This window comes from Pseudorasbora parva, chromosome 17 (assembly GCF_024679245.1).
Source record: "Pseudorasbora parva isolate DD20220531a chromosome 17, ASM2467924v1, whole genome shotgun sequence".
NCBI lineage: Eukaryota > Metazoa > Chordata > Actinopteri > Cypriniformes > Gobionidae > Pseudorasbora > Pseudorasbora parva.
In genome coordinates this window covers 29,804,982-29,818,522 of record NC_090188.1, presented here as the reverse complement: position 1 = coordinate 29,818,522, position 13,541 = coordinate 29,804,982, and the positions used below count along the sequence as shown (strand labels likewise).

Here is a 13,541-nt window from a genome sequence, read left to right as displayed (position 1 = left end):
CCATTGAAAACAACGTCGGCACTGGTGGGCAAAGCGTACTCGGCGGCAGGTCAGGCTGCTGCATGCCTTCACACCATGGCAATTATGCAGGCTTATCAGGCTGACCTGCTTAGGGACCTAGATGGACGCGATGAAGTGGGGGGTGATGTCATAAATGAGCTTAGAACAGCAGCTGATATAACTCTCCGGGCCACCAAAGAGACGGCCAGATGTGTTGGCCGCTCGATGGCAGCATTGGTGGCTACGGAGAGACATTTATGGCTCAACCCCACCGAAATCAAAGAGAGGGAGAAGAGCTTTCTGCTCGACGCGCCGCTGTCTCCTGGTGGCCTCTTCGGTGACGCAGTACACACTGTCACCGAGAGGTTCCAGGAGTCAAAGAAACAAGCTGCGGCGCTGAAGCAGTTTCTCCCTCTCCGAGTCCAGGTCCCTGGGGCTGCCGCTGACATCAGGCAGCCCAAGCCGAGTACGAGCTCAGCTCACAGGGCACAACAAAAGCAGAGCGTCGCCGCTCGGGCTCCCCCTCAGCGCGGGGACCAGGGGCGGCGCTCTCAGACGAAGCCTTCGAGGGGCAGGGCTGATCTGCGGACAGTCCTGATCGCCAAGAAGGCTTCGTCGAAGCGTTCCTGACGCCAGAAGCGTCAGGACGCTGAGGGTGGTTCCCCCCGTAGGGAAGCGGTGCTTACCCCTGCCTACGGTACCCGTTTCCCTACGGCACCCTCGGGGGGCCGCGCTGCCAACCCTGCCGCAATGCCGGGGCGCAGTCGGTCTCCGCGGGCCACCCGAGGGTGGTCCGCACCCCCTTCGGGGGGTCCCCGAGCAGTCAAGTCAGTTGTTCCCTGCCGGTCCGCCGCTTCAGGGCACTGTGCTTGTTGCTCAAAATACACCAGAGGCCAGCCTCGAGAGGCTGGTTCCCTTAGTAGATTTTCTAGACGAATGGAAACGTCTATCAAATATATCTCAGTGGGTCCTGCAGATAGTAGAAAAGGGGTATGCCATTCAATTCAGAAGTCGGCCACCTCCTTTCTGCGGTGTCCTACCTACAGTGGTGGGCCCGGAGCAGGCTCTGGTAATGGCACAGGAAGTAGAGACACTCCTGCAAAAAGGGGCTATAGAGAGGGTTTCCCCTCCCAGCAGGGAGTCTGGCTTTTACAGCCGTTACTTCATCGTGCCGAAGAAGGATGGGGGCTTACGCCCGATATTAGATCTGCGGCTATTGAATCGCTCGGTGGCCAAGCTCAAATTCAAGATGCTTACACTCAGACAGATTGTAGCGCAGGTCAGATCGGAGGATTGGTTTGTCACCATAGACCTCATAGATGCGTATTTTCATGTCTCCATCCGTCCACATCACAGGAAGTTCCTGAGGTTTGCCTTCGGGGGAGAGGCATACCAATATCGTGTACTTCCCTTCGGTCTAGCACTGTCACCCCGCACGTTCACCAAGTGTGTGGATGCAGCTCTGGCGCCGCTGCGTCTTCAGGGCATCCGCATACTGAACTACATCGACGACTGGCTGATTCTAGCGAATACAGAGCAGATGGCGGTTCAGCATCGAGATGCTGTTCTCGCCCATATGTCGAAGCTGGGGTTGAGGCTGAACGCCAAGAAGAGTGTGCTTTCTCCGGCTCAGAGAACCACTTTTCTAGGTGTGAACTGGGACTCGATAATTATGCGGGCGCAATTATCGCCAACACGCATAGCGTCGATCCTGGCAGCCGCCAAAGAACAGAAGCTAGGCCGAGCCGTCACTGTGAAACAGTTCCAGAAACTGTTAGGTCTCATGGCAGCAGCGTCCAACGTGATACCTCTTGGCCTACTGTACATGAGGCCACTGCAGTGGTGGCTCAAAACACAAGGGTTCTCCCCGAGGGGAAATCCGCTCCGCACGATCAAAGTCACGCGGCGATGCCTACGTGCTCTGGTCATGTGGAAAAACCCGGGGTTTTTATCTCAGGGTCCCGTGTTGGGGGCTCATGTTCGTCGCGTAACGCTAACGACAGACGCCTCCCTCACGGGCTGGGGGGCGACCATGAGTGGTCGCTCATCCCAGGGTCTATGGCAGGAACATCAGCCGCACTGGCACATAAATCGGCTAGAGATGCTCGCAGTGTTTCTTGCATTGAAACAGTTCCTGCCCGACCTCAGGGGCCACCACGTACTAGTCAGAACAGACAACACGTCCGTGGTGGCCTATATAAATCACCAGGGGGGTCTGAGGTCTCGTCCGTTGGACAAATTGGCACATCGGATCCTCCTGTGGGCCCAAGGGAAATTGCTGTCAATCAAGGCAGTATATATCCCGGGGGCCCTAAACCAGGAAGCAGACAACCTGTCGAGACAGGGGCCGAGGCCCGGGGAATGGAGACTCCACCCAGAGGTGGTGGAGCTCCTATGGAAGGTTTATGGGAAAGCAGAGATAGACCTGTTCGCTTCAGCAGAGAACTCTCACTGCCCGCGGTGGTTTTCTCTGACCCATCCGGCTCCGCTGGGGCTGGATGCCATGGTACAGGAGTGGCCGAGGCTGCCTCTGTACGCCTTCCCCCCGATTGTTCTGCTTCCAGGAGTTCTGGAGAGGGTACGCCGGGACGGGGCCCAGGTACTCCTAGTGGCCCCGAACTGGCCGACCCGAGTATGGTTTTCGGACCTGATATCTCTCCTGGAAGGCTCTCCGATGGAGATTCCGACCAGGAGGGATCTACTCTCTCAGGCGGGCGGGAGATTCCTGCACCCACGCCCGGAGATGTGGAAACTGTGGGCCTGGCCTCTGAGGGGGCTAGGCTCATAGAGGAGGGTCTCTCGGCCGAGGTCGTAGAGACCATCCTACACTCCAGAGCTCCGTCCACGAGGAAGCTGTACGCTTTGAAATGGAGACTTTTCTCAGCTTGGTGCAGAGAACGCCAGTGGGATCCAGTTAACTGCCCGGTTGGTACAGTGCTGGAGTTCCTGCAGGAAAGGTTCTCTGCAGGGTTGACCCCCTCCACACTTAAGGTGTACGTGGCGGCCTTGGGCGCTGTCCACGTCCCTTGCAGTGGAGTGTCTTTGGGAAGACACCCTCTAATTACACGCTTCCTTCGTGGCACATTAAGGTTGAGGCCAGTTATGCACTCGAGGGTCCCGGCATGGGACTTGGCCATTGTTTTGAGGGGCTTGTCCGGACCTCCGTTCGAACCTTTGGAGGAGGTTTCGGATAAGTTCCTCACCCTGAAAACTATCTTCCTTTTGGCCATTTCATCTCTTAAAAGGATAGGAGATATTCAGTCCCTGTCAGTAGGGCCCTCATGTCTAGAGTTCGCGCCTGGGATGGTGAAAGCATTTCTGCATCCCAGGCCGGGTTATGTCCCCAAGGTTCCTACGAGCCCACGGGGCCCCATCACTCTACAAGCCTTCTGTCCTCCTCCATTCTTGACGTCAGACCAGGAAAGATTAAATCTGCTGTGTCCGGTGAGGGCACTGGATACTTATGTCCACAGAGCTGCCCTGTGGAGAAAAACTGAACAATTGTTTGTTTGCTTCGGACCCCCTAAGAAGGGGGCTCCTGTATCCAAGCAGAGGATGAGCAAGTGGGTGGCCGAGGCCATTTCACTTGCTTATGAAGCTGCCGGGCAGCCATCTCCTTTGGCTGTCCGGGCACATTCTACCAGGGGTATGGCTGCTTCTAAAGCACTTTTGTCGGGGGCTTCCCTCCATGATATATGTAACGCGGCCGGATGGTCGTCTCCTTCTACCTTCGTCAGGTTCTACGAGCTAGACCTGGCATCTACAGTAGGGGCACAGGTTCTCTCGTAACCGTGTGCGCTTCGGCTTCACACATACGAGACACTTGGTCCTATGGCGATGTGGGTATAAGCGTTCTCACAGCGTTTCGACGCAGCTCGAGTTCCCCGAAAGGGAACGTCTCAGGTTACGTATGTAACCCTAGTTCCCTGAGGGAACGAGACGCTGCGTCGCTCTGCCATACTCCCGGCGTGTCCGTGATCACTTACTTCAGGCTTTATCAGAAGTTAGTTCCTGTTTGTTTTCACGGACGTTTTATAGCTTCCGGTCGATGACGTCATCACGCCGACGATCGATCTTTTTTCCGAGGGAATGGTTCTACAGGCGCTTCACGACGCATTAACGCAGAGGCGTTCTCACAGCGTTTCGACGCAGCGTCTCGTTCCCTCAGGGAACTAGGGTTACATACGTAACCTGAGACGTTTTGGGTCAATATGATTTTTACAATGTTTTTGAAAGAAGTATTTTATGCTCACCAAGGCTGCTGCATTTTTATTTATTTTATTTTTTTTTACTAAAATACTGTAGTTGTGTGTGTGGTTTTAAAAATGCAGCCTTGGTGAGCATAACATACTTCTTTCAAAAACATTTAAAAAAATCATTTTACACAATTTATACAATTTTATAGAACTTTTTTTAATTTAATATAATTTAAAATGTAATTTACTCCTGTGATGATAAAGCTGAATGTTCAGCATCATTACTCCAGGCTTCAGTGTCACATGATCCTTCAGAAGTCATTCTAATATGCTAATTTAGGAATATCTTGTAACATTTAAATGTCTATAATACATTCTTGCAGAATAACACTATATATTTCTTTCAAAAAATCTTATTAACCTCAAACTTTTCAAAACTTAAATTGTTTATGTTTTAAAAAATTAAACACTATTATTTAAATATTATCTAATAATTTGGCAATTGTATTGTTTTTCTTCTTCAATGCGCTAAAATAATTGTTAATAGAGCCATGAAGGAAATCATAACTGGATTCTTAATATTCCCCAGACCCTTACCCCAATAAAACCGACTCTGAATTAAAATTGAATTAAACTGTGGCCCCTAAAGAGAGGGCGCCCTAGGCGATCGGAAGTGTTGCCTGATTACATGACCGACCCTGTAAGCCACTTGGACCATTCCACTTCCATGTGGAAAACGTTAAGGAAACATTATCCCAAACATTGAGAAGAGGGATTAGCACACCGATGTAAAAACCATGTACCAATTACAACATTGAGCAGGGATGTGGATTTTCTCTAATCCAATCGTTTAAGACAGTATGTTCCCTTTAATTAATCAGAAATGATTGACCGGAGCAACCCGAGCTTAACGGATGCCCCCTCAAGGGATTTGTCCACGTTGAAAACATTCAGTCCAATAACAATGCATGGAAATTGCTGTGACTCTGTTCCAAAACCTATTTCATTGCCTATGTAGGCAGCATTTTAAGACCGTTTCAAAAGGTAGAATGCATTCTTTATAGCAAAATCTGAGGCAACGAATCACAAAAGCCCACTGCTGTTTATCTCTTTGCACTGGCTTCCGGATGCAGCTTGGATCAAGTCCAAGACATTGATTGGTGCCTATAGAACGACCACAGGATTCGGCTCTTCCTACCTCTACTCTCTCTTACAAGTCAACGTACCCTCCAGGAACCTGTGGTCGGTAAATGAGCGGCGCCTTGTGGTACCATCACAGAGAGGCACAAAATCACAAAATCATTTCTCGCTGGTAGAATGACCTTTCAAACCCTATCCAGACAGCCAAATCCCTGACAATTTGCAAGAATCAGCTGAAAACTCTTCTCTTCCATGAGCACTTAAAGGGATAGTTCATCTTAAAATTAAGTCATTAATTTAGGCACAAAAGTGTCACAGACAGGGCATTCCCCCTGCATTCCCCCTGCAATCCCCATGCGAAACATGCCATATATTCCAAGAGTTTTGGGGGTATACGATAGGGTTTAGGGAAAAACAAACCAAAATGTTTATGTTTTTAATGAAATTCTTGACCTTGGTCTTTGGTTTTCTGTCCACGGCTGCACTACTTGAGAGTTCATAAGACTCTTTCCCAGAAAAAGCACACAAGTTTTTATTATTCTTGAGAAATCATGAAATACAATGGCTAGAAATCCCCAGATCAAACATCAGCAGACCCGACCTCCGTGAACACAATAAATGGAAGCTCTAGCATAGTTCTACCTGGCAGACTCCAATGTCCCGTAATTCACTAATTATCTAGCCAATCATTATTTGTCTCCTATAATATATAAGTTCTGTTCCCACCCATCACTACGTTCGCAGATACTTACGCCGGCGTTCACCACCATCCTCCCCACCACCAGGTCAGTCCCTGTCCATACATCAGGGTGTAGGCTCCGCCCCTGCCCCCCCTTCATCTTCAGGCAGGAACTGCAAGCATCCGCTACCCCCCAAATCTTATTCAAATGTTTTTCTCACCGTTTTTCTCAAAAGTTCAAATGTTGAACTATTTGTATTATTATTTTTTATCACAACTTTTTTTCTGGATAATCTTTTTTCGGAGAGAACTGGGGCTCAAATGGAGTCTATTGAATCCTCATGTCATGCAGTCGAGCAGTTTGTTTTTCTTTAAACCCTATCATATACCCTCAGAACACTTGGAATATGGAATATATGCCATGTGTAGCATGGGATCATTTGTCATTTTGAAAAAGCATGAAGCTGGTTGCTAATCACTGCCATTTTATGGACAAGTGTGAGCGGGACGTTTAAAAAAAAACTGTCCAAGGTTAAGAATTTTATTAAAAACATACAAATGTTGGTTAGTTTTACCCTAAACCCTATCGTATACTCCCAAAACTCTTGGAATATATGGCATGTCTCACATGGGACCTGTCTGTGATTCTTTTGTGCCTAAATTAATGACTTAATTTTCATTTTAGTGTGAACTATCCCTTTAATTATATAAATATTTCCCTATTCTAATTTATATGATCAAGAGCTCTGGCTGAAACTTTGTATTTCTATCACTTCTGTATTGCCTCTTTAAGATGACAATTGCATGTCACTTTGGTAGCCTTGAAATCTAGACGCACCTTAGCAGCAGCAAATCTATTTTGCTGCGAGTGTAGTCTAGCATGTCTCAATAGACTTCTGAGCTGGGAAAACTCTGGTCAGTCCAATCACATTGTGTATAGAGTCGGTCGGCGGGCTTAACGTAATAACGGCAGAGTTATGTGCTAATTGTAAACAAAGAAGCTGGCGAACGGCGGCCTTTCGAAACGGCTTTGACCATGACTCTGGAAGACTTGGAGTTAAGCTTTTCTCTGAGAAAAGAACAGAGAATGGCACTGAGATCATTCTTAAGAAGGGAATGTGTTCGGAGTTTTGCTGACAGGATACGGCGAAAGTTTAATCTGTCAACTAGCTCCGCTTCACGTTGCTCTGGTTGGTTGTAGCGCTATCCAATCGCGTGCAGAGCGAGTTTGAAAGACAGAGTTTCCAGACCAAACATCTTGATGTGGGTCTGGCTTGTCAGGCTATCACTTTGGATGAAATTGTCTGTAAAAATAATAAATGTAAATGTAAAACTGCAAAACTTTAGTCAACTTCTCAAACAAACCATCACATGAGCCCTTGGAAGCTCTCTATATAAATATCTCATGTGATTTTGGAACAGAGCTTTTGAAAAATACCACAACAGATAAAACAAAGAGAAATTTCAATCTTTCAAACATTACCTGAAAGAATAAATGTTATTCAAAAGCGGTGTTAAAATGTGACTGGCCTGTTCAGATTTCATTTTATGAATATGTCAAGCTTTTACGTTTAGTGCAAAAATTTTGGGGTGGGATTTAGTTGGCTAGGAAGTATCATATGGTCTGTATCATGAGAGGCTGTTGCACAACTAATGGCAGAAGTACTCTTTTTGGCATGTTCACACAGCAGGAACTGGGAAAGATTTTAGGTCTAGGAACGCCTTTTGGGGGAAGAACTAAATTAGCTCCTACGTCAGAGTAGGGTCTAACCCAGCACAATAGGAACTACCAGTGACGTAAGCGTACGGTGATTGGCCGAACGCACGTGAAACACCAGCAACCACCATTAAAAAAAGCCATTTCCACACAGAGATTATAGCCTATATATTTACTCCACAAACATGGAAAATAATGATAGACGGACTTCTCAACCTTTACGCTAAGGACAAAATCCAACATGGCTTTGAGGGGTCCATGTGAAACGTGATTATGTATTTCTGCTCAGCTAGCGACATTATGCATCAACCACACAACAAACACATATTTTTCATATGCTGTCTACTTTCTTTGTATAACATTTCTATATAATAACGTATTAGACAGACTGTTGAACAGATTGTAAACTAATGAAGACTAGAATGTGAGAGCTGTGTGCTCAGGATCTAGCGTTCTCAGCACCGTCAGAATAAAAGTCACAACAACAAGCGAGGCTTATGTCACTTCAGAGTTCCTAAGGCCAGTGCGAATGCAACCAGGAAAATAGTCCTAGGGGAACGTTTAGTTCTTGGGGAATCATCCTAGCGGTTAGTTCCTATAACCAAGTTCCTAGAACTATACCCAATGCGAACGCACCATAAACCTGAACATCTTACCGTAACTCCAGGAGAATCACAGCATCTGTCCAGGTCGGCTATTCTAGCATCACAGAAAATCAGAATCTCCTGAAGCTCAATCTGTAAATTTAAATTGACATTATGTCATGAACACAGGTAACTGATAAACAAATACAACAGAGTCGCAGTCAACCTTATTCAATTTTGACCTGCACAAGGTTCAGAATTGAATTTAGTGAAGTTCCTTTATTCTATAAGGGGTTTCCACCATCGTTTGAAGGAGCTTTCACATTCACTAACTGTCCCAAGCTTTTTCATTCATATTCAGCTTCGGCAAATGAGTGTAGCCTCATTTATGACCAATGATGAGAAACTCACATCCACTGGACGTCCATCTTCGACTCTAGTTGTGATGAAGGTACGTCCGCTCGCGTCCATGCCAGACCTTTCAGCGGTCACCTGGCGTTCAATCAGTTTGCAGTCCAAGTAGATGGAGACGGCATTGCTCTCAACAGAAACACCGAGCTTGTGAAACTGTCGATCGAAGAGGGCGTGCAGGTCTCGGTTCTTGAAGATATACAGGAGGCTGTTCTTCAAAAAACCCTGAGCTAAAAACTCCACAGTTTTTTTAGCCCCATCCACTATTAATGACACCTAAATGAAGTAGGAAAGAGATGAACATTAGTGGCTCATTAAGAGAGTTAATGAGATGAGCTGACGGAAGTCTGAAGAGATTGCCTTTGCAAAAGAAAACCATTTATATAATGATCATTTTGTCAGTCTTGCAGGAGTTATTGGTTTTGAGGATACCATGATTGATCAATGTCTATTTTAAAGATTAAAAAATGACTGAAATCTTAAATCTTGAATCTTGTACATACCTGTGTATCCCCACTTTTATCAAAGATCTGCAGAACAAACCAGCGATCTCTCTTTGTGGTTTTTCTGAGCCGGAACGTGGCAATAATGGAGTATTCATGAGAAAGTCCATTTGGGAACACAGATCTTTAGACAAGAGACACAAACATCTACAATTAAGGTTTATCAAAAAAAAAAAAAAAAAAAAAAAAAAAAAAACGCCTTATCCTCCAGACTTGCTGACATCAGCAGCTCCAATATTTACATAAACCCCTCCTCCGAGAATATTAAATAAGGGGGGCGAGGCCATTTTTTATTGCTGTGGAGAAGAGTAGGCTGGAGTGTGCTAGGAGGTTAGCGAATCAGAACACAGCTGGGCCAACAAACCAATCTGAGCCCATTGCGTATTTTTGAGGGACTGGTTTCATAGAACCAGGAAACTATAAGACCGTTTTTACAAGGAGAGACAGAGCAGTGTACAATAAAGGTAAAATGTATGCAAAAATAAAGCAGTTTTTTAAAAACAAAGCATGAACATGTTACAGTGTACCCCACAAATACAATCAAGCATTCGAAAGAATGCGTTTTACCACCCCTTTAAATATATATTTTCTTTGTTTTGTTTTTTATTTACGTTAAGAGAGCTTGTTACTTCTCGGGGTGGTTTTATGCTATTTATATAAACATAAAATACCTTTTATGCAAGAAAATCTGTGACAAACAGAAGCATTTCATTAAATATCTCATACAGCAAGAAAAGCATCAACAGCGACAAATGGAAAATGATTTGTTTTTGAATCAGACTTCCTAACGCTGCATATGAGGGAACAAAAACACTTGTAGAAAAGCACTTTTATTATTGCGTTAGCAGTGAATTGCAATTTTCAGCAATTTGTCATTTAACACATATTGTATAATCAAAGCAACATATTACATGAAATGACAGTTAACCTGAATCTGAACTTGTTATTAGCTTCAATTACTGATCTTAGCACACTGGCATCCATGTTCTTCTCTATATTGTCTCTATAGTCTTGCCTGAATAATTCATCAGATGAGTTTATCCAAAAACAATGTAAATGTGTCCATTTATAACCGGAGATCGCCCTGTATGTCGGCCTACTGTCTGAAACAACTGAGATGCTTTCATTGGTCTAAATGAACTACAGTTCAGTGGTGACAAACTTAAGAAACAAGACTTAAACACTTTTGAAGCTTCTACCCGCTTATTAAAATTGTTGAAAGAATAATATACAATTTTTGAGTGAATCTCATAACACTGCAAGTGTTACATAAATAATTACTCCTTATATTCCTTTTTCATTTCTTTCACATGCTATTTGATAATTTACTGGCACTTTATCAAACATAATCAGGAAAATGGACAATGGGGAAATATCATGTATGAATACTTTAAAGGAGAGAGAGAGAGAGAGAGAGAGAGAGAGAGAGAGAGAGAGAGAGAGAGAGAGAGAGAGAGAGAGAGAGAGAGAGAGAGAGAGAGAGAGAGAGAGAGAGAGAGAGAGAGAGAGAGAATCTGAAAATGAGTTTCTGCTCAAATAGATCATTGTCTATTCTCTCTAGGCACGTCTGCATAGCGCGTCTCCTGCTTTCACAGACAGAGTGGAGGAAAATGCACTTTATTAAAATGATATATACTCTGACTTTACATGCTGGCAAGATCAAATGCTTTTGGATAAGAGGAAGACAGAAAAGAGGCTAGATTTATTATGGACAATGGTGGGATGATTACTAAAACTGACCGCTGTTTTTTTCAAACAGATTTTGTTCGGCTTTGTTACTCGAAGGCATACTTCACTCAAGAATGAAAACTGTATTTACTTACCCTCAAGATACTGAGGAACACAAAGAAAAATGTGTGGAAGGGTGAATAAAATGTTTAAACTTGACTTGAGTAGATGAATAATGCCTTAAACTTTAATATGTTTCTCAAAAAAATAATATGGCTTCAGAAGAATGAAATCATATTGACCAAGTACACCAGTACTGCTTTTCTATAGAATTTGACTGTCATTGCATGCCACAGAAGAATGTCATGAAGGTTTGGAAAGTCAAGAGGATTCCAAAAGAATTCCAACTTTAATGTGCTTACAATAACAATTCAAAATAAGACAAACACTTTTATGGATTTCCTGAGTAACTGATTTCATGACTACAACCCTAAATTAGACTTAATACGACCAGCCGGTGGAATGGACTTGTGCCGAGTGAGACCTCATAAGTGAGGGCAGTGTTTCGAAGCACAACAACCTGGGCACCGTGACATCAATTCACTTCATCACTGAGCTGTTAAATAGGGACATCAGAAGCCATATGCCAAATATGATGGAATGTAACACTCTAACGCAGCCCATATTAAACTAATCTCTGAACATTCAGATTAATAAGAAAATAAATTATGTTATAGCTACAAAAAAGCCTTTCACAGTTGCCATAAGTTTGGTCACCCATGCACAACATGATTATGAAAGTGTCCCATATTTTGGGACTAATCTAATGTAATATAATGTATAATGTATCAGTCATTATTATGTTATGTTATGTTATGTTATGTTATATTATATTTTATTCTATTCACAATAGAATATAGATAACATATCATGTCATGGCAAATATTTGCTCATTTGGGATTTCATGTGAGCTACACGTTTAAAAAAAAATTGGAACAGGTTGCAATAATAGGCCGGAAAAGTTATAATTATTATTATTAATTATTAAATTAATGATAAGGTATAAAGAGCTTCTGAGAGTGGCAGTGTCTCTCAGAAATCAAGATGGGCAGAGGATCACCAATTCCCCCAAAGCTGCGGCGAAAAATAGTGGAGCAATATCAGAAAGGAGTTTCTAAGAGAAAAATTGCAAAAAAATTGAATTTATCATCATCGACAGTGTATAATATCATCCAAAGATTCAGAGAATCTGGAACAATCTGCATAAGGGTCAAGGCCGGAAAACCATACTGGATGCCCATAATCTTCAGGCCCTTAGACGGCACTGCATCACATACAGGAATGCTCCTGTAACTGAAATCACAACATGGGCTCAGGAATACTTCTAGAAAACATTCAAAGTTGCCAGCTAAAACTCCATAGGTCAAAAAAGAAGCCATATCAAAACATGATCCAGAAACGCAGGCGTTTTCTCTGGGCCAAGGCTATTTAAAATGGACGGTGGCAAAGTAGAAACTATTCTATGGTCAGACTAATCAATATTTTAAGTTCTTTTTTGGAAAAATGGGATGCCATGTCATCTGGACTAAAGAGGACAAGGACAACCCAAGTTGTTATCAGCGCTCAGTTCCGAAGCCTGCATCTCTGATGGTATGGGGTTAAATGAGTGTGTGTGGCATGGGCAGCTTACACATCTGGAAAGGCACCATAAATCCTGAAAGGTATATTCAAGTTCTAGAACAACATATGCTCCCATCCAGATGTCGTCTCTTTCAGGGAAGACCTTGCGACCTCCAACATGACAATGCCAGACCACATACTGCATCAATTACAACATTGTGGCAGTGTAGAAGAAGGATCCGAGTACTAAAATAGCCAGCCTGCAGTCCAGATCTTTTACCCATAGAAAACATTTGGCGCATCATAAAGAGGAAGATGTGAGAGACTGCATTACACAAGAATGGGACAACATTCTTATTCCTAGACTTGAGCAACTTGTCTCCAGAGTGGATGCCACGTAGTGGTAAACATGGCCCTGTCCATTTTTTTGAGATGCTATGAAATTTAAAATCAACTTTTGTTGCACCTTAAAATTATACATTCTCTCAGTTTAAACATTTGATATGTCATCTATGTTGTATTCTGAATAAAATATTGAAATTTGAAACGTCCACATTGCATTCTGTTTTTATTCACAATATCGTACAGTGTCCCAACTTTTTTGGAATCAGATTTGTAATTAATATAATATAATATAATATAATATAATATAATATAATATAATATAATATAATATAATATAATATAATATAATATAATATAATATAATATAATATAATATAATATAATATAATATAATATAATATATAACAGCACTGACATTTTTAAAAAATAAATTAAAATATTCCACAAGTCTTCCATTGCTAATGGGTACAAAATGCTATTATCTGAGCCAGCATTATATCCAATTCATTTTGGCCATTCAAATAAACAGATTGCAGTTGTGTTTGGTGGCTTTGTGCCGATAGTGGCACAGAAATGACAGACTTTTGAACACACACAAAAAAAGGAAATGTACGGTGTGCTTACTATAGGTAGTGCCTTTTATCAACAATTAGGACTACTGAGCGAACATCACATCAT

General features: G+C 43.2%; 1 protein-coding gene across 3 annotated transcripts in view; it reads right to left on the bottom strand.

The window, feature by feature from the left end:
• Window positions 1-13,541, bottom strand: part of LOC137045021 (collagen alpha-1(XIX) chain) — a 305,351-nt gene that overhangs the window by 277,556 nt on the left and 14,254 nt on the right. For all 3 annotated transcript variants that reach the window (XM_067421446.1, XM_067421447.1, XM_067421448.1), the window contains exons 5-7: window positions 9,231-9,354; window positions 8,728-9,003; window positions 8,389-8,469 (exon numbers count right to left, since the gene is read on the bottom strand). In XM_067421446.1, coding sequence (XP_067277547.1) covers window positions 8,389-8,469; window positions 8,728-9,003; window positions 9,231-9,354 — 481 coding nt within the window. The remainder of the gene's footprint in view (window positions 1-8,388; window positions 8,470-8,727; window positions 9,004-9,230; window positions 9,355-13,541) is intronic.